At 34.8% G+C, this 19,500-nt stretch overlaps 2 protein-coding genes across 2 annotated transcripts; one reads left to right on the forward strand and one right to left on the reverse strand.

Annotated features, from left to right (window-relative positions):
* Positions 1–10,153: 10,153 nt before the first annotated feature.
* Positions 10,154–12,113, forward strand: LOC133810984 (patatin-like protein 2). Its single transcript, XM_062246106.1, has 5 exons — positions 10,154–10,372; positions 10,491–10,874; positions 10,987–11,148; positions 11,244–11,606; positions 11,760–12,113. The coding sequence occupies exons 1-5, from the start codon at positions 10,250–10,252 to the stop codon at positions 11,991–11,993; spliced, it is 1,266 nt and encodes a 421-aa protein (XP_062102090.1). The 5' UTR covers positions 10,154–10,249; the 3' UTR covers positions 11,994–12,113.
* A 5,393-nt stretch (positions 12,114–17,506) lies between these two features.
* LOC133779541 (leucine-rich repeat extensin-like protein 3) lies at positions 17,507–18,010 on the reverse strand. Its single transcript, XM_062219496.1, has one exon. It carries the CDS (start codon positions 18,008–18,010, stop codon positions 17,507–17,509), a length of 504 nt encoding a protein of 167 aa, XP_062075480.1.
* Positions 18,011–19,500: the final 1,490 nt, after the last annotated feature.

The raw sequence follows: 19,500 nt of genomic DNA on the forward strand, positions 1-19,500 counted from the left end.
TCCAATGATCACTGCACAAGAAAAACAATACTTGGTATAAGTCTCCAACGCAAATGTTATAAGGACTAAGTATCTGGCAGTAACAAATTTTTGAACTTACCCATGGTTCCAGGGGACAATCATAAGTTGCTCACTTGATCTTAATTGACGACAACGCTTGAACAGACCTTGAACACGCTCTTCAAATGAACTTCCTTTAGTGGCTACAACATTAGGATTGACAAATAAAAACTTATTTTGGCGCCCTTGTTCTACCAAAAAATTGTATAACAACCTATTAAAAAAAGAGTAGTAGTCAAAAATATAATTTAGGAAATTTGTTGTTAAAATAAATCAAATAAGAAAGGTTAAGTAAAAAAATTGTGAGATACCTCATGTAGCAAACAACAACTCCTTGTCCAATCTTTTCCATTCGAATAAATTGAAGTATGTCCTCTTTGCATATGTAAAGACTTGAAATATCCTGACCGAATACATCCTCATCTATGCCTGGATTGACACAGTCATCGTCATTCCAACGAGATATAATATTGTATATCTGTTCCAAAGGACTGGTGTCTTGTGTTAGAGGATCACTCAAACGTTGTGTTCTTTCTCGGGGTCGCTGTGTTGAAGGAGCAATTGGTCGTTCTGATATGTTATTACTTCTAGAACAAGTCTGTAAACTAATATTAATAATTAGAAAATTTACAAACAAATTGAAATATATAATAACAAATATGATTATATAAACATGATACATCACCTGTTCATTTATATCATCAGATACGATGACCAATTCCTTAGGCCATGATATAGGATGCCCAATAGCCTGAATGACTATGTACATATGTTGATCAGGTTTTGCATAAGGAAGAGGTGTCGTCGGCTTAATAGCGTCAGTAATCACCACTTGGTAGTTGTTACCCAGCTCTTTGTCAATGAGCTTGCCTGATGCAACAATATTGGATAGCGAACCAATGGCTAACTGACAACTAGGTACTTGCACATTATAATAAGTAGCATTATGTATATGTGTGTATGCATGTACATACATAGTCATTTTTAACTATCAAATTGAAATTACCGCAGTCACAAATGGTACTGGTGGTTCAGGCTGATAGTAAGATGGTGCTGGTGGGTCAGGCACATAGCAAGATGGCCCTGGAGGGTCGGGCACATAGTAAGATGGTGCTTGTGGGTCGGGCACATAGTAAGATGGTCCCGGTGGGGTTGGAACTACTGGTGGGACTCCAATATTGGATCCTGAACCACTCTGTTGGGCCATGAAAGATCTCAACATTTCCTCTTGTTTACGAAAACGTTCTTCTAGACGCGCTTCTTGTTGACGATGTCGTTCTTCTTGTTGACGAAGTCTTTCCTCAAACTTATTTCTCATAGCGCTAGCTGAAACCGTGTCTTTCGATTTCCCTTTCATTTTGGTAGGTTTCGGAGTATCCCAAAACAATGCGGGGGACACACCGTAACCTTTAGCCCGAACACGCCCTCGTGGCTCGGGGGTGCCCAATGCCCTCGCCAACACATCATCAGGGCCTTAGGGTTCCCATTGACCCTCCTCAATGAGTTTTCGATAATGAGCCTGTAAAATAAAAGTAATTTATTTAAGTTAGTTATATTAAAATAAATAGATTATATAAGTTCAATATATATATAAAAACTTACAATGTTTTTTTGAACCTCAGCTGCCTCTCCAATAAGTTCTCCTTCTTTATTCTTCGGTCGACCCATTGTCCATAAATCAGCTCTATCAATATCAGATAATTGTTGCCCAGTCTGTTGTTGAAGCATCTCTTCCACACGCACGTAGCCTCCTCTAGATTGGTTGTGGTTGTATTTGTTCATTCTTCGATATTCTGGCATTTGTAACCTCTTATCTTTCCACTCTGGTGTTAATCTTGAGTTGAAAAATTCTAACCATTGCTCATCTGTAATGATCTCCTCAAATCCAAATGGTTTCCTAGGGGGAAACTCATCTGGTCTTTTCTCTAAAGCATTAAAGATGTGCTTCCTTGTCGTGTCAGTCTTCCATTGTCTGAACATCTTTGCTGCGTCTTTCATTGTCTGCTTTTTGGAGCTATATTCCAACTGAAAAGTTTTCTGCAAGTTTGAAATAATAATCATATTAAATCACATATTTTAAAATATTTAAGTAAAATAGAAGTAATTAAATCATACCTTCATTAAATCCCATATATGAGTTTTGTTCTCCACTGGAACTTCATTCCAGGAGTTACAGGTGATGGGCACAATAGTCCTCACCATAGAACCCAACGCTGAAGATCGATTACTTCTTGCGGTACCTATTACTTGACCATATTCATTGAACTTTACAGGTATAAGATTTCCTTCACTTCTATTCTTAATCAATTTATTCATCCATGTGTGTCCTCGCACATTTTTATCATCTGTAATCTCTGCCTCAGTATCAGGATTTTGTTGAGGATTTTGTTGAGGATTTTCCTCCTCATCACTATCACCAAAAGGATCTGACATCTGTGAAACATAAAAATCAACATGATAAGTTATATATATAAAAAAAAATGACAAACAAAAACATATCATAAACAAACCAAAATCATTTTTGCAATAATGACAAACATAATTATATTATACCTCACATCAGATTATCAATCCATAAACCTTCACCATTATCACGTAAACGAACACCATCATCATCAATTTCATCATTACATATTGGTGAAGTGAATATGATTGATTCTTCTTCAATAGGTATATCATGCAAATCACCATCTTTGGTATTCCATTCTTTTGTTGGCGTTGTAAGCACAATTGACCATTGGTTGTCTGAAGGATCATTCACATAAAACACTTGTTTTGCTTGTGCAGCCATTATAAATCTGTCAGTTTTGTGCCCTAGTCGATTTAGGTTTACTAATGTGAAACCAAAATCTTCATATATTATGCCACTGTCACTCTTCACCCAATCACAAAAGAAAACAGGTATTCGAGTTGTGATATAATCTAACTCCCAAATTTCTTTAATTACTCCATAGAAAGTCATATCACTTTGAACATGATTTTTGTCTTTCGCACTGGATATTTGCATAGTTCTAGCGACAAGACTAACACCACTATTTTGTGTGGTTCTATTGGTATCACGCTCCCTAGTATTGAATTGTGTACCATCGATTACATATGATGAAAACTTGATGACTCTATGAGAAGGGCCTCGAGAGATCCACTTAACAATGTCTGACACATTATTTGATGTGTTTTTCAATTCATTGACAACCTATTAAAAATAAAACTAGTCAAACAACATACATTACTATATAATAAAAATAAAATCAAAAAATCAACATAATATACCTTATTTTCTATCCAATTATTAAATGTACGATAATGTTCGTCTTGTAACCATTTGGAGTTCCTTGACTTTGATGGAAATTTTGTCTTGATCCAGTTCAAATGTTCCCTTCAAAATTACATATGCTGTTAGTGAACTAATTGTGAAAGTTATCACATATTTACATTGCATATGCATTATATCTATGAAGATAAACTTGCTCGATATAAGGCTGGATTTCATTAATATTTTGCAATACTAGACGATGTGCTTCATCTAGTTCATCATGACTCACTGCGCAAACAACACTACCCCGACGACTCTGAATCTCAGCATTATTAACTTCATTTACCCCAATCCTCTGTACACCAGCCATGTATTCGGAACAAAATTCAACTGCCTCTTCAGCAATGTAACATTCCACAATGCACCCTTCTGGGCGACTTCTATTTCTGACATACCCCTTAAGAATCTTCATATATCGTTCAAATGGATACATCCATCTTAAATAAACGGGACCACAAAATCTCAATTCTCTAACCAAGTGAACTGTAAGATGAATCATTATATCAAAAAAGGAAGGTGGGAAGTATTTCTCCAGCTCACACAAGACCTCAGCAATTTCATCATGTAACTTGGGTAACTTAATAGGATCAATCACCTTACAACACAATGACTTGAAAAATAAACATAACCTTGTGATAATCTCTCGAGCTTTTTGAGGTAAGACAGAACGAATTGCCACTGGTAGCAAGTGTTGCATTAGAATATGACAATCATGAGATTTCATACCACTCAGAGTACAACTTTTCATGTTTACCAATGACCTTATATTTGATGAATAGCCATCTGGAACTTTTACATTAAATAGACAGGAACAAACTTCATTCCTTTCATCTTTAGTGAGGGTGTAAGCAGCAGGAGGCAAGTATGTTCGTCTCTTATCTATTTTCGGAGTTAATCCTTCACGTATACCCATTGCAGCCAAGTCTTGTCTAGCCTTAATTCCGTCCTTAGTTTTCCCAGGAATATTCAACAAAGTTCCAATCAAACTATCACATACATTTTTCTCTATGTGCATAACATCTAAATTATGGCGTACAAGTAAGAATTGCCAATATTCAAGCTCGAAAAAAATAGATTTCTTTTTATAACAACTTTTGGGCTCTTCCACAACCTTAGCCTTCCCACGACCCTTCCGCTTTGTAGGTGTACGAACTTTAGGCTTACCTAACTTAAACATGATTTTAGACATCTTCTCAAGTACTTCACTCCCATTTACAGGTTGAGGAGCCTCCTCAAACTCTTGTTTGCCTTTGAATGCCTTTTTCCAAGTTCGATATTTATGCGTACTAATCAAGAACTTCCTATGACCCATATAACATACTTTTCGGGAGTGTTTTAAGTATTCAGAACATGTTTTTTCTTCACAAACGGGACAAGCCTTATATCCTTTCACACTAAACCCGGATAAATTTCCATAAGCAGGAAAGTCATTGATAGTCCACAACAATACAGCTCTAAGATTAAATTCTTCCTGCCTGTACGCATCATAAACCTTAACCCCTTCATCCCACAAAGTTTTCAAATCATCGATAAGAGGCGACAAATATACGTCGATGTCATTGCCAGGTTGTTTAGGTCCCGATATCAACAATGTCAACAAGGTAAATTTTCTCTTCATGCACAACCATGGGGGTAGATTGTAAATGACAAGCATAAGAGGCCAACAACTATACTTACTACTAAGAGAAGTGGGTGGATTAATCCCGTCAGTCGAAAGACCTAAACGAATATTACGAGATTCATTTCCAAAACAAGGCCACTTCAAATCAACCCTCTTCCAAGCTAGGGTGTCAGCTGGATGCCTTAATTTACCATCATTTATTCTCTCATTAGCATGCCACGATAAATTTTTAGCATGTTCAGCATTTCTAAACAACTGGATGAAACGAGGAATAGGAGGAAGGTACCATAAGACCTTGGCGGGTACTCCTTCCTTGACATCCTCACCATTTCTTTTCTTTTGCCATCGTGACTCACCACAAGTAGGACACATTTTTGCATCTGCAAAGTCATTTCGATATAACATGCAATCATTAGGACATGCATGAATTTTTTCATATTGCATGCCCAATGAGCATAATGTTTTCTTTGCTTCATAAAATGAAGTTGGCATTTCATTACACTCTGGCAACAAATCATTCAAAAAACAAAGTAGATCAGTCATCCCTTTATCACTCCAACCGTGTTTAGCTTTCAAATTGTATAACCTAAGGAGTGCGGATAACTTTGTAAATTTTGTACAACCGGGGTAAATCGGTTTCTCAGCATCACTAAGTAGTGTCTCAAACTTATCTGGGTCTACTCCGGATCCATAATGTGCGTCATCAATCATATCATCTAATGCATCACAATTCTCCTCTACTATATTCCTCCTTACTTCATTGGGTCTACTTGGTGGAGTTGGCGCGACATGCATTCTCTCCCCATGCATATACCAAACCGTGTAACTTTTGTCGATTCCATTGAAAAATAAGTGTTGTTTGATCTTACTAAGATCCATTTTCCTTACATTTCCACACTTAATACATGGGCAATGAGTAAATTTTAGGTCTTTCACATTCTCCGAACAAAATCTTAAGAATAAATCGACCCCGTTTTTATATTCCACGGATAACCTATTCGCTGACATCCATTTTCTATCCATATCTTCTCCTATGTCTATGAAAAATTAAACAATAAAAACTACATAAGCATATGGCCGAGCGTATGAAAAATTGGGCAGCATTTCTTCTATATTAGTAACCTAGCCATCAGTCAATCTTATCAAATCCAATCAAATAAGCACAACACAATTCAAATATAATAATAGAATACATAATTCTAGACAAAATTGGACAGCATTTCCCCTATAATATTGATTTAACCATCTGTTAACAACAAGTCAAACAATTCAAACAGCACACAATAAGTTTCTTCCTTATAGCTCCACAGCACACAAACAAATTTTCCAGAACCTACTTCAATAAAACACACAGTTCTCAACCTTCTGTTATCACCGCAACACACAATTTTAATCTCAGAACCTACTTCACTATGGATGAATATTTAAGATATTCAAACTCCTCTAACAAAAATTTAATAATACTAAAACGAGAGATAAGATAATGTACGTACCTCTTGCAATTAATAGTCCTAGCTAGAAAATTTACTTCACTTTGCAATGCACTTTGCTATTAAATTCACAACCAACAAAATTGAATTAATTAATTAATAAATAAAACATAATATATATAATCAACTTACTTCAATGTTAATAAAATAATTAAAATATAAATACAAATATATAATTTTTGAATAATATAATAATATAAATAAATAAAATCATAAACATATATACTTGAATTACTTATTTCTATACATGCAATTTAGTATGTAAATTAAAATTAAATTATTTTCCTTATTTTAGACACATATATATACTTAATCAACCTAAAAATTTAATTAAAAAAAATCTACAATTTTCGAATTAAATTGTAAAAAAAAATAAAAAAATAGTAAATAACATGGTATAACTATTAAATCTCAATTGTGTATCTCAAATCTTCATTAAAATCATTTTTCAAACTTTTAAAAAATATTTATAATAAACTCACAAATCATAAAAAAAATACACAAAAATAATTATTTCTATCATTCTAACTATAATGCATTGTTTTAATAATGAAATCATATCTCAAATCTTCTTCAAATCAAGCAAATATTACCCAAAACCGCAACCCACAATACCCTAAAATCTCAATATTAACCCATTATAATTAAAGAAAATAAATAAAAATATATAATCATAACTATTATACATTAATTAAAATGAACAAACATACCTAAAATTAGTTTTTGGAGGAGAAAATCGGCCAAAATCGGTATCAATTTCGCCCAAAATTACCCACAATACCCAAAATCGCAACCCACAAAATACCCTAAAATCACAATATTAACCTATTATAGTTAAAGAAAATAAATAATAGTACATTATCCTAACTATTAAACATGAATTAAACTTAAAAACTTACCTCAAATCAATTTTCGGAGGAGGAAAACGGAAGAAAAATCGCCCAAAATCGCCAAGGAAATGCCCAGAAATCGCCTCTGGTTTCGTCTGGTTGGTGATGGCTCGGGGAAGGTGATATATAGGGGAGGCTTCCAACGTCTTCCCTGGGTAGACGTGTACACATCCAACGTCTCCCCTGGGAAGACGTGTACACTTCCAACGTCTCCCCTGGGAAGACGTCCGATGTGTACACGTCTTCCCAGGGGAGACGTTGGATGTGTACACGTCTTCCCAGGGGAGACGTTGGATGTGTACACGTCTACCCAAGGGAGACGTTAGAGGGCTCCCATTGTCAGATTTAATTATTATTTTTTCGACTTTTTAATTTATAACAAATAACGTCTCCCACCACTTTTAATGACTTACCTTGGTAGTCATCGACAAGAAATTTTAATGACTTACACCATTAGACTTTAAATATACCTGAATACTTTTAATGACTTACACCATTGGTGTAAGTCATTATAGAGAGTCATTAAAAGTGAAAATTGTTGTAATGTAAGACAAATTTTGAGAGATTGTATTTGATTGAAAACTCAGCTCAACGAGCTCTGTGCAATTTATTAGATATATAGCCATACGACATTTATAATTCATGAGCATATACAATACTCCAGTAACAACATGACACGTATACTAACAGAATTACACAAATAACAAGGCATAACAGAATTTGGTTGAGCTGTTGAGAAGAAATTCTTGCTTCAGGACTCCCTCATTCCCTGCTGCTGCTCTCCTTGTCCACACCAGCTGATCCTCCTTCCTTAACTTATCTAGTCTCAAAGAGAAGCTGGGTTGGAGAGTTCAAACAGAGGCCATTTATCCCTTGCTGAGATGGATTTCGAAGGCTAAAATTAGCAGGTTCAAGAAGCAAGTTCTTGCTGCATTTGTTGCTGCTGGTGTGTACCAGATTTGGAAAACCAGAAATGAAGTGCTGTGGTCTCAACAGGTTAAGAGATTGGATTTAGTTTTACAAATTATTATACATGATGTTAAGAGTAGAATATTCAACATTAAAACAAGGAAAGTCAATTGTATAGATTGGGAATGGTTTGAAGCTTTGTAATTAAATAGACTTACACTGTCAAAGTTGTCATTTTTGGGCCTGTTTTTAGGTGCCTTTAATTTGTAAGTTCCTTTTGGTATTAATGAATTCTGATTTACCAAAAAAAAAATAATGTGAGCTGTTTTCTTAATTAGTAAAGTCGTTGTCTTTTACTCCCCAATATATAATCAATCACTACTACAAGAAAAATTAATTTTTATATTACTTGAAAAAAATATTATTAGATATAATTAATTTAACACTATACGAATAAATGCTAACGTAATCCTTATTATTATAAGCTCAGAACTTTTTATAACAATTTTAAGTCATTATTTATAGTGTTGTAATAAACTATTTCATAATAATTTTCTTTTTGTTATAATATATAAAAAAAAAATGGAGGGAGACTTAATCTACTGTAGCTAGCAAGTTAGGTACTGCTTTCAGTCTAAAACGTCACTTTATCTTCTCCTACCTACCTAGACCCCATAAAATGAACAGTATTGTTATATTTATGTTTTCCAGAGAGAGCTGCCCATGTGAATATATTAACCACCTAAAACAACTGACTATATGCACTGTATATAGATATGGTCAATTGAAACTTAAACACTGGACAAAGAAAGTATTAAATAGAAAATAAAAATGAAGAAGGGGTTAATAGATAGGCTATATCCTAAAGAGTACAATGGTATAATTTAATTTCAGTTGAGGTTACTTGTTATAACAGACTCTGCCCCATGGCAGCTATAAGAGCTGTCATTATTGGCTGCTTGGTTGCCTTGACTCACTCCTCCAGGGCCCAGAGTAGAGACAAATTAATGAGGAACCTTCTTCGATCTTAACCGATGGTGGACCCAAATTAAACACATTTCTCACATGTCATCGGTAACAGTAAAAGACACAAGAAAGAATTTATGGTCAAACGAAACTGTACTGTATATGTATATTTTAAAATACGTGTACGTTTATCAATTTCATCATTTATTAAAATAATTTTATTATCTTTTATAAATAAAAATGTATTAGAAGCGACGTCTCTAATAAAAAAGTATTAGGGAGATTGATGACTTATCAAAAGTTATACTACATAATCGCTTTTGATATTGCAATATTAAAGCGAGTGTCGTCTTGATATATATCATAAACGATTTTTATAATTTTTAGGAGTGACGCTGCTAAAAACCCTTATATATGTCTTCACGACTTGAACCGATATTACACGACACAGTACTTCTTAGATGTATAAGAGTATCATGAGAGAGTGCCATAATTTCTCTAAAGATAATTAATAGAGAAAAAATGCACTAATTATTATTAATTATGATTAATAAATATAGATAAGTACGGACAAGATGAGACCAAAACTAGAATAATTGAATATCTGACCTGGCTAAAGGAAAGAAGAAAAAGAAACATTAATTTGAACGACCGAATCAACTACGGTGTCTTATAATAATGACAATAAAATAAAATATTTAGCTAAGTTGCATGTAATTACCCAAAAACAAAAGGAGTGTGGACCCTGCAATAAATATTATAGGCATATAATTTTTGACCTGCAATACTTTTCAGAAAAATCTACAGTGTCATGCAATTAGAGATGGAGTACATGTATGTATGTATATATATAGCACTAATATGTTAGTTTGCTGAAAGAAGCAATATCTATCATTATTGTAATATAGAGCTAGAGAGTTCGCTCGATCGATCTCTTGGTTGATAATTAAGAAAGAAAAGAAAAGGATCAGCATATAGAGCTATAAAGGGAGAGAGAGAAATGACAGGCATTTGTGGTGATATTAAGAAGGGAAAGATGCTTACAGTTTTGAGCATTGATGGAGGTGGCATTAGAGGGATTATCCCAGGAACTCTTCTGGCGTTTCTCGAGTCAAAACTTCAGGTATATCTATATATATTAGGTTTTGTAATCTTTGTTTATTTTTTTCATTATATATATATGAATTAATAATATTAATTGCTAACTATATAATGATGGGGTTATATATATATATTTATAGGAGTTGGATGGAGCAGAAGCAAGACTTGCAGACTATTTCGATGTAATCTCAGGGACAAGCACAGGTGGGTTAGTGACCACCATGCTCACCGCTCCCAACAAGGAAAATCGACCTTTATTCGCTGCAAAAGACATCAACAACTTTTACTTGGAGCATACACCTAAGATTTTTCCACAGAATAGCAGCAATGATTTCTTGAGCATTTTCAAAAACATTACAAACTTGATCGACACACTGACTGGGCCTAAATATGACGGCAAGTATCTTCATACACTTCTGAACAACCTGCTTGGAGACCTTACTCTGGACCAGACCCTGACAAACATCGTTGTGCCAGCTTTCGATATCAAGCTCATGCAACCTGTCATCTTCTCTACCAATGATGTACGTACGATCCATCGATACTACTAGCAAAATATATAGTGTGTGATATTATTATTTCACTATATATAAAGTCAAAAACAAGTACTCTAACATACACATATTATTATTACAGGGAAAAGCAAAGGGTTGTAAAAACGCTCGACTTGCAGATATATGCCTCAGTACCTCAGCGGCTCCTACTTATCTTCCTGCACACAGTTTCAAAACTAGTGATCGCAAAGGAAACACTCGCAGCTTTGATCTCATTGATGGGGCAGTTGCCGCAAACAATCCAGTAAGTAGTACACAAAATTAATGCATCATGTATGTATATATATATACTCTGATGACACAATTAACTTATTCGCTATTTTTCATTTGTGAATGAAGACAATGTTGGCCATAAGCCAGATGTTGAGAGAAATGACAAAGAAAAAGCACTCGTTGGGGGAATTGATGAAAGGCGAGAATGATGATGATGTAGTGGGTGCAGAGCATGGGGCTGGTGCCGGTGCCACGACGATGGATGGGAAGAGAATGCTAGTTCTATCGTTGGGCACAGGATCAGCCAAGCGTGAAGAAAAGTACAATGCAGCCAAGGCATCCGAATGGGGCCTCCTCAGTTGGATTTTCGACAATGGCAGCACACCCATCATCGACATTTTTGGTGATGCTAGTTCTGATATTGTAGATCTTCTTGTCTCCACTCACTTTCAGTCTCGTCATCATAGAAACAATTATCTTCGTATTCAGGTACGTACATATATAAATGAATATTAATTTATCTACTAATTTCATTATTTATATATATATATATATATATGCATGTCTCTAATCATGTATTATAATAATATTGCAAGTAAAATATATGTTTGCTAATTTTTATCCAACTCTTCATATATATAGGACGATACATTGGTTGGAGACGGGTCATCCGTTGATATAGCCACTACTGAGAATCTTCAAAGACTGGTAGAGATTGGAAATAAGCTATTAGAGAAGCCAATTTCAAGGGTTGATTTGGAAACCGGAAAGTATCAACCTATTAAAGGAGAGGGCACCAATGCACAAGCTCTTACTCATTTTGCAAAACTTCTCTCCCAAGAAAGGAAACTTCGATTATCAAGCAATAAAAAATGAATAGATAATCATCTTGATCATTATAATTAATTATTGATTTCTACTCCTTTTTAATTAATTCGTTCTTTTCTCGTTGTAATATATATAGAAGAAGAAATATATATGTAGGAATTCTTTTTATTATAATTGTAATTCATTCATTCATTTTTTTTATCTTTAATAATATATATATATAAATATAATGAGTGGATCGATTTAATATATATATATTTTTTTGGTAAATCAGATGTGTATATTGCTCATAAACAAACATTTTACACCTATCTCAGCACCATATTAGGCCTGACATTCTCTATTACAGCTGGTCAAACCAATCTTGATCTATTTGCTGTATTTTGTTCGGCATATAACTCCTAACTCTACTTTTTACATTGCTTTGAATTCTTTATACAACTATGCTCACTCTATACACTTTGTGATTCCACAGTGCCTCATTTCTACACCTCCAGAGTTGATAAACCATAGCAGCTACTGTAGTTGAGTATACTTGCTTTCTGAATCTTGTCAACCTTGCTTTAGCTATCCACCTCAGGAGTTTCAGTATTGTGCTTGCTGCTATATGCCATCCCATCCAATCTTTGATTTGTTCCAGCACTTGACAACTCAGATGGCATTCGAAAAATAAGTGTTCTCTGTTTTCCTTTTTTGTTCCACACAACAGGCAATTTTCATCTGCAACAATTTTCATCTGAATAGCCTTTCTTTCATCTGCATTTTGTCAAGTACCACAAGCCATAAAATGAACCTATGTTTTGGTAATGCCATCCTATTCCAAACTTCCCTGTACCACTTCACTGATTGCTTAGCAGTAACCAAAGCTTGGTACCCTTCATTCATCCTGTATTCTCCATTTGATAATAGTTTCAGCATTTGCATGTCCTTTAGTTTCTCCTTGACTTTGACCAGTTGCTTCCAATACCAACTACTTGTGATTGGTGCTTTCAAAGTCCACCAGTTGGTTTCCTTGATATATACAGTATGAATCCATTTTACCCATAATGAGTCTTTCTTTACTTCCACTGCCCATACGTATTTCCCCATTGCTGCTGTGTTCCATTCCTTTATCTTCCTAAACCCCAATCCTTCTTCCTTTTTGGTTGTACACATATCTTCCCATGATACTACCCCTGATCTTCTAAACTCAGCCTCTCCTTTCCATAGAAAATTCCTACATATTGACGTTATTTTATGTATTACTTTTTGAGGTAAGATCAGTACCTGAGCCCAGTATGAATGGAGGGACATCAGGACTGAATTTACCAATGTAGCTCTGCCTGCATAGGAAATATTCTTGGTACTCCATATTTTGATCCTTTGAACCATCTTTTCCACTAAAATATCGCAATCTGCTGCTGAAATTCTAGTTAGGCTTATAGGTATTCCTAGGTAGATGAATGGCACTTTGCTTCTAGAAAATCCTGATGCTGATGTGATCCTGTTCACCTCTGTTTCAACCATGTTGCTGCAATACAACCCTGTTTTGGTTTCATTCGGGTACAGACCAGAAGTAAGGGAGAACAGTTTAAGTCCCTGAAGCATAGTGTATATTGACTTGAAATCTCCATGACAGAATAACATTACATCATCTGCAAAGCAGAGATGATTAAGCTTGAGTTTATCACATCTGTCATAATATTTGAAGCCCTCTTTCTTGCCTATTTTCACCAAGATTCTAGATAGGTATTCCATCCCAATTACAAACAATAGGGGTGATAAAGGGTCTCCCTGCCTCAGCCCTCTTTTTGCATCAAAAAATCCATGTAGAACCCCATTAAACATTAGGCTATATCTTGGAGTCCTAATACAGTTCATAATCAGCCCAATAAATCGATCTGGGAAATTAAAAGCTTTTAACATCTCTTCCAAGAATTCCCATTCAAGAATATCATAGGCTTTCCGCAAATCCAGTTTTATCATACATTTTGGTTTTGAGTTTTTCCAACCAAAATGCCTAATCAAATCTTGGCAAATCATTATGTTATGGGTTATGGATCTACCTTGTACAAAACCACTTTGATTTGGTGCAATAATATCTGGTAGAACCTGCCTAAGTCTCTTGCATATCATCTTGGTTGCCACTTTGTAGATCACATTACAGCAGGCTATGGGGCGATAGTCTGTCACGGATTGTGGACACTTGCCTTTAGGTATCAAGGTAATTGTTGTTGAATTAATTTCTTTCAACAGCTTCCCTGAATGTAGAAATGATCTCACAGCCGCACAAACCTCATTTCCAACCACCTTCCAATTATCCTGGAAAAAGAAGCTACTGAATCCATCTGGGCCTCGAGCCTTAGTACCTGGAATCTCAAACATTGCAGCCTTTACTTCCTCATTGGTATACTCTGACAGAAGGATCTTGCAATGGTCATCTGTTATTCTAGCCCCGCTGTTAACTATGTTAGTCTGAACTGGTTTCTGTCCTCGGCTTTTCTTCCTAGCAACCTTTGATAAAATTGCATAAATGCAGTGACTACTGCCTGTGGGTTGTCCACCCATTTCCCTTCCATATCTTGGGTTGCATAGATTCTATTCTCAGCCCTTCTCATCTTGATACTCTTATGAAAAAAAACGGGTGTTGTTGTCCCCCTCTTTCAGCCATTGTGTTTTCGCCTTTTGAGAAAGAAATGACAGATACTTATTATTTATTGCATTATACTTGGATCTATCTTCTTTTTCCTGTGTAATAAGCTCCTTGTCGAATGGCTTCTGCTGCAATGCTACTTGAGTGTTAATCATTGCTTGACAACACTGAGTATTTTTTGCTTGAATATCCCCTATCTCAGATTTGTTCATGTCCCTTAATAACTGTTTGACTCTCTTTAGCTTCTTCACCAGCCTAAACATCGGTTTGCCTGTATCTTGCTCTTGCCATATTGTTTTCAAACCTTCCTGAAATGATGGATACGTTTGCCACATTCTGAAATATCTAAAGGGTTTTTTGCCTTCTGCCATATTAGGATACACAGATAACAATGCTGGGCAGTGATCAAAGTTTCCCTCTGGTAAAAACACAACTTCAGCTGTGGGAAATTTTTCTATCCAGTCTTGATTTGCCATTACTCTATCAATCTTGGAACAAATCCGATTGACCTGATCTTCTTCACCAGACTTAATATTGTTTATGTAATTAATCTTTCTACCCTCATTAATAATTTGTTTATATTTTTTCATTAACTGTTTACTTTCTATTATTATTATTTTTTTGGAAAAGTGTATACATTTAAAGTATACTAGCTTTAAACAAAAAACTACCAATAATCTTATATATCAATCTGAAAAAAGAAAGAAAGGAAAAATGTATCTCTTAACTAGTTAGAAAAATAGTTTTAGAATCCAACAAATTAATTGACAATACTTAATTATATTATGGATGGGCACTATGTGGGGTAATATTCTCACAACTTGTTATAACTATTCAAGACTTCAACAGCTTTTATCAACCTGTCTCATTTGTTTGTTTTTGGAGTCTATACATTAATAAGCCTTGTCTCTATTCATTTATAAATACACTTGAATCTTTTTACGAGCATGTGAGAGACTGTGTGAAGGAGAGTTTCTTGTTCATGTGCTAAGAGAGTTGGAGTGTATGGTGTGAGAGAAGCTTCGACTGAGTGTATATACTCTGCATGAGAGAACTGAGGACTTGAGTGATTGTGTTGCTCTCACTGTGTAAAGAAGGCTTGTAATATGATTTCCATTATAGTGGACTAGATCAAACTGGATGTACGACAATCATTGGTCTGAACCAGTATGAATTTGATTTGAGTCTATCATAGTATCATAGACTACACCTAGACGAGAATACAAAGATATTGCATACATTAAAAAAAAATATTTAAATAAAAGAAGGGCCCATTAGGGTGGGGAGTACCATCTGTAATCTCTTTCCGTTTAATATATATTCAAAGACGAAAAAGTCTCCTCATTTCTACCCCACTTCCCATTTAGATGGAAAATTCCTGGGGCTGGCTTTGTGGAGAAAATATGCATTTCTAGTCCATATATTCTCTTAACAGTAATACGCGCACTTAAAAAACATATTTCATAGACACTATTCGTGCAGTCAAATGTCGGAGGAAAGAGTTAAGAAATTCCCATAATTATTGAAAAAAAATGTTTCTAAAGAAAGTTCTTCTGTCAAATCTCATGGTCATGGTAGAGAGATAAGGCAGAATCCAAGGTAAAATTGCTCACTTCAAAAAATATCATTATTTATTTAAAGGAGGTCGTGAGTCGTGACCAAAACTATATAAATATAGGTGTATTAGGTGGTCTTACATATATCTCGAAAATATTAATAAAATAAGAATAATGATATGTGTATAACATGTGTATGTTAACCAATTATATTTTGTTATATTATAAAATATAATTATATTAAATAATATGAAAAAATGTGATTTGTGAGTTACAAAATTAGACACATGAGTATGCCAAATTATAACATATTTTGGAGTTGCGTAGGCATGACAAAATGGGGCGGTGAGGCGGGGCCCCGACGGGGCGTCTTTGCCCCGGTAAAAATAGGGCAGAATTCGGGGTGGGGCTGTCCCGCCCCATTATTAATTCAAGCGGGGTGGAGCTGCCCCACCACGAAAACTTTTTTTTTTCTATACTCTAACTCAATTCTCTCATGCTACTTATACCCATGCATAGTATATAATTTTTATATGTGGTTTAGAATATCCTTAATTCTAAATAGACTTTAGGTGTAAGATTTATATAATTTTTTATTCCACAACTACTATATGAAATAATTGTAAATATTGAAAACAATGTTTTATATAATTCATCATTATTCTTGTATTTATTTTTGTAAATTTCAAAATAAAAAAACAAAATATAATATTTGAGGGTGTAGTTGATACGAAGTGTAAAAAATAAAAATTTCAATAAAAAAAATTTAAGCTTAGGGAAAATTCTAAAATTATAATTTAATGTCACTACAACAAAAATAGCCTTTAGGGGCGACGGATGTCGCCCCTAATAATACCCAAAGTCGCCGCTAATGTCTATTAGCGACGAAATATCACTGCTGACGCGTCGCCGCTAATGCAGGTTATTAGTGGCGACTTTAAGGTCGTCCCTAATAATTAATATTAGCGGCGACATTTTCGCCGCTAATAAATCGATAATCACCCCTAATAATCGTAATTTTCAGATCATATTTCGCCTCTGATAATAAAAAGTCGTCTCTAATAATTTAATATTAGCTACGAAATTGGATATTATTAGCGGCGACTTGAATATTATTAGTGGCGACTGATATATTATTAGCCGCGGCAGATGTCGCCCCTAATAATTTGATATAATAAAAAAATTATTAAATTAAAAAATTCAAATAATATTTTTTAATTTATAATATCAAAATAAATATGCAAAAAAAATAATATTAAATTTAAATATGCATAAAATTAATAATTTGTTCAAATTACACAACTAATACAATATTATCCAAATTAAATATTCATGCAATAATATATTAATTAAAAGTTATTATTTAATACATCTCAACCATCAACGTCATATGTATTGTTCCCTTCTTCTGGTGCTTGCGGTTGTGGCGGCGGTGGCTGCGGTGCTTGTGGTGTGTGCGGAGGCATCGACCATGGATACTGTGGAGGTAATGACGATCCTCCAGGTCCATATATGTATGGATAAGGATAAGGATATGGCGGTGGTTGAGACAACGATCCACTCATATGAGGAGGCGAGGGTTGGGAAGAAGGTCCACCCATATGAGGATGATAAGCCTGAGGGTACGGAGGCATCGGCCATTGATACATATATGGATTAGCCGAAGGTTGAGATGGAAAATTTGGTGCAGACGTGTCGGGATGGCCTGGTGAAGGCCGAGAAGCTGAAGCTTGAGACGTGTGTTGTGTCTGAGTTTCAGAAGATGAGCCGACATACTTCTCGAAAAACCGTTGATATGTATTCTGTATATCCACGTTTGTTGTTGGACGTTTTTCAGGCGGAAGCTGCTGACACACGTACTGAAGTTGTTCATTCATGACCTTCACAATGTCAACCAATTCATGTTAACCCAAGATATGTTTCCAAGAGGGGGGGTGAATTGGAAATTTAAACTAATTTCGGAAATTTAAAACTTAATATGCCAAATTATGCAATAAATCAAATTTATCAAGTAAAAGCAAATAATATGGCAATCAAATAGATATAGCAAATAATCAAACTTGTAATGTAAAGAGTTGAAGGTTAAGAAATTGCAAACTCTCGAATTTTACAAGGTTCGGTAGAACTAAGCCACCTACGTCCTTGGTCTTCAAAGCTATGGACCTAGCTTTGAGTTCAACTATCGAGCCAAGTTAGCGGGCTTGACTAACCCTTACAACCGGGAATTTTTCACCAAGGTATTTCCAAACCTCTTACAATAGCTTTCCACCACCAAGGACTATCAACCTCTTTTTCGGATTGTTGAAGTGCCAATCTCACTCTAACCGGGTTGTTTACAAAACCGGTGCCAACCTCACCTCAATCACAATATGGGAATGTGTTTGATATTACAAGCAAAAATCACTCTAGAAGTATGATAATACAATGAGAAACCTAGAGTGATTAGCAAGCACACTTAGAAGAAATAAATACAAATTTTGGCTCAAGTGTATGAATATGTGTTTGGATGATATAAACTTTGAGAGCTCTTTGAAATCAATGGATTAGGATTGATAAATGTAATAAATGCTCAGCCAACCACCAACTTTGAGTGAAAAATGAGTTTATATAGAGTTTGGGAAAAAAACTAGTCGTTTATAGCCGTTGGGGGTTATTTATTGAACCTGCCAGCCACGAACCGGAAGTCCGGATGGGGAACCGGAATTCCGGTCTGGGAGCAACCGGAATTCCGGATGGCAAACAGAGAGCAAAAATCTGAATTAGCCTATTTTCCTGTTTTTCAATTCTATATAACTTTTAGCTCGTTTATCCGATTTAAAAAATTCCAATTGCGTTACGACCGTATCGGGATGTATTTTCTTATAAGTGAATTTAGGATATTTATTTCTCATTTTGAAAAATCACCATTTTTAGTACGTGAGTGAGCCAAATTTTATACTTATGACTTGAAGTAAACTCACAATCACTTTACAAGACTAAGAAATGAAATTAAACATTCATATTGAGTTTCTTGAGTCTTGAAATCCATTTCGGGCCATTTCCGGAAAATTTGGTAAAATGACCATTTTGCCCTTGGTCATAAGTTTGACTTGGAAATGCCAATTCACTTTGGTTTTTGCTACAAAATCAACAAATCATTAGTAACAAATAATAATAAAATATTTTTTAATCATCAAAACAAGGAGACTTAAGAGTTTGGGTCAACAATCTCCCCCTTTTTGATGATATCAAATATTTGATTATTTTAAAAGGGAAAGGAAATATTTTTAAATATTAATATTAGATTAGCTCCCCCTTAATGTGTGCAAGGGTTTAAAAAATTTGAAACTTTACCTTTGATTTTTACCTTGCATGATTTTGTAAACTC

Source organism: Humulus lupulus, chromosome 1 (assembly GCF_963169125.1).
Source record: "Humulus lupulus chromosome 1, drHumLupu1.1, whole genome shotgun sequence".
Taxonomy (NCBI): Eukaryota; Viridiplantae; Streptophyta; class Magnoliopsida; order Rosales; family Cannabaceae; genus Humulus; species Humulus lupulus.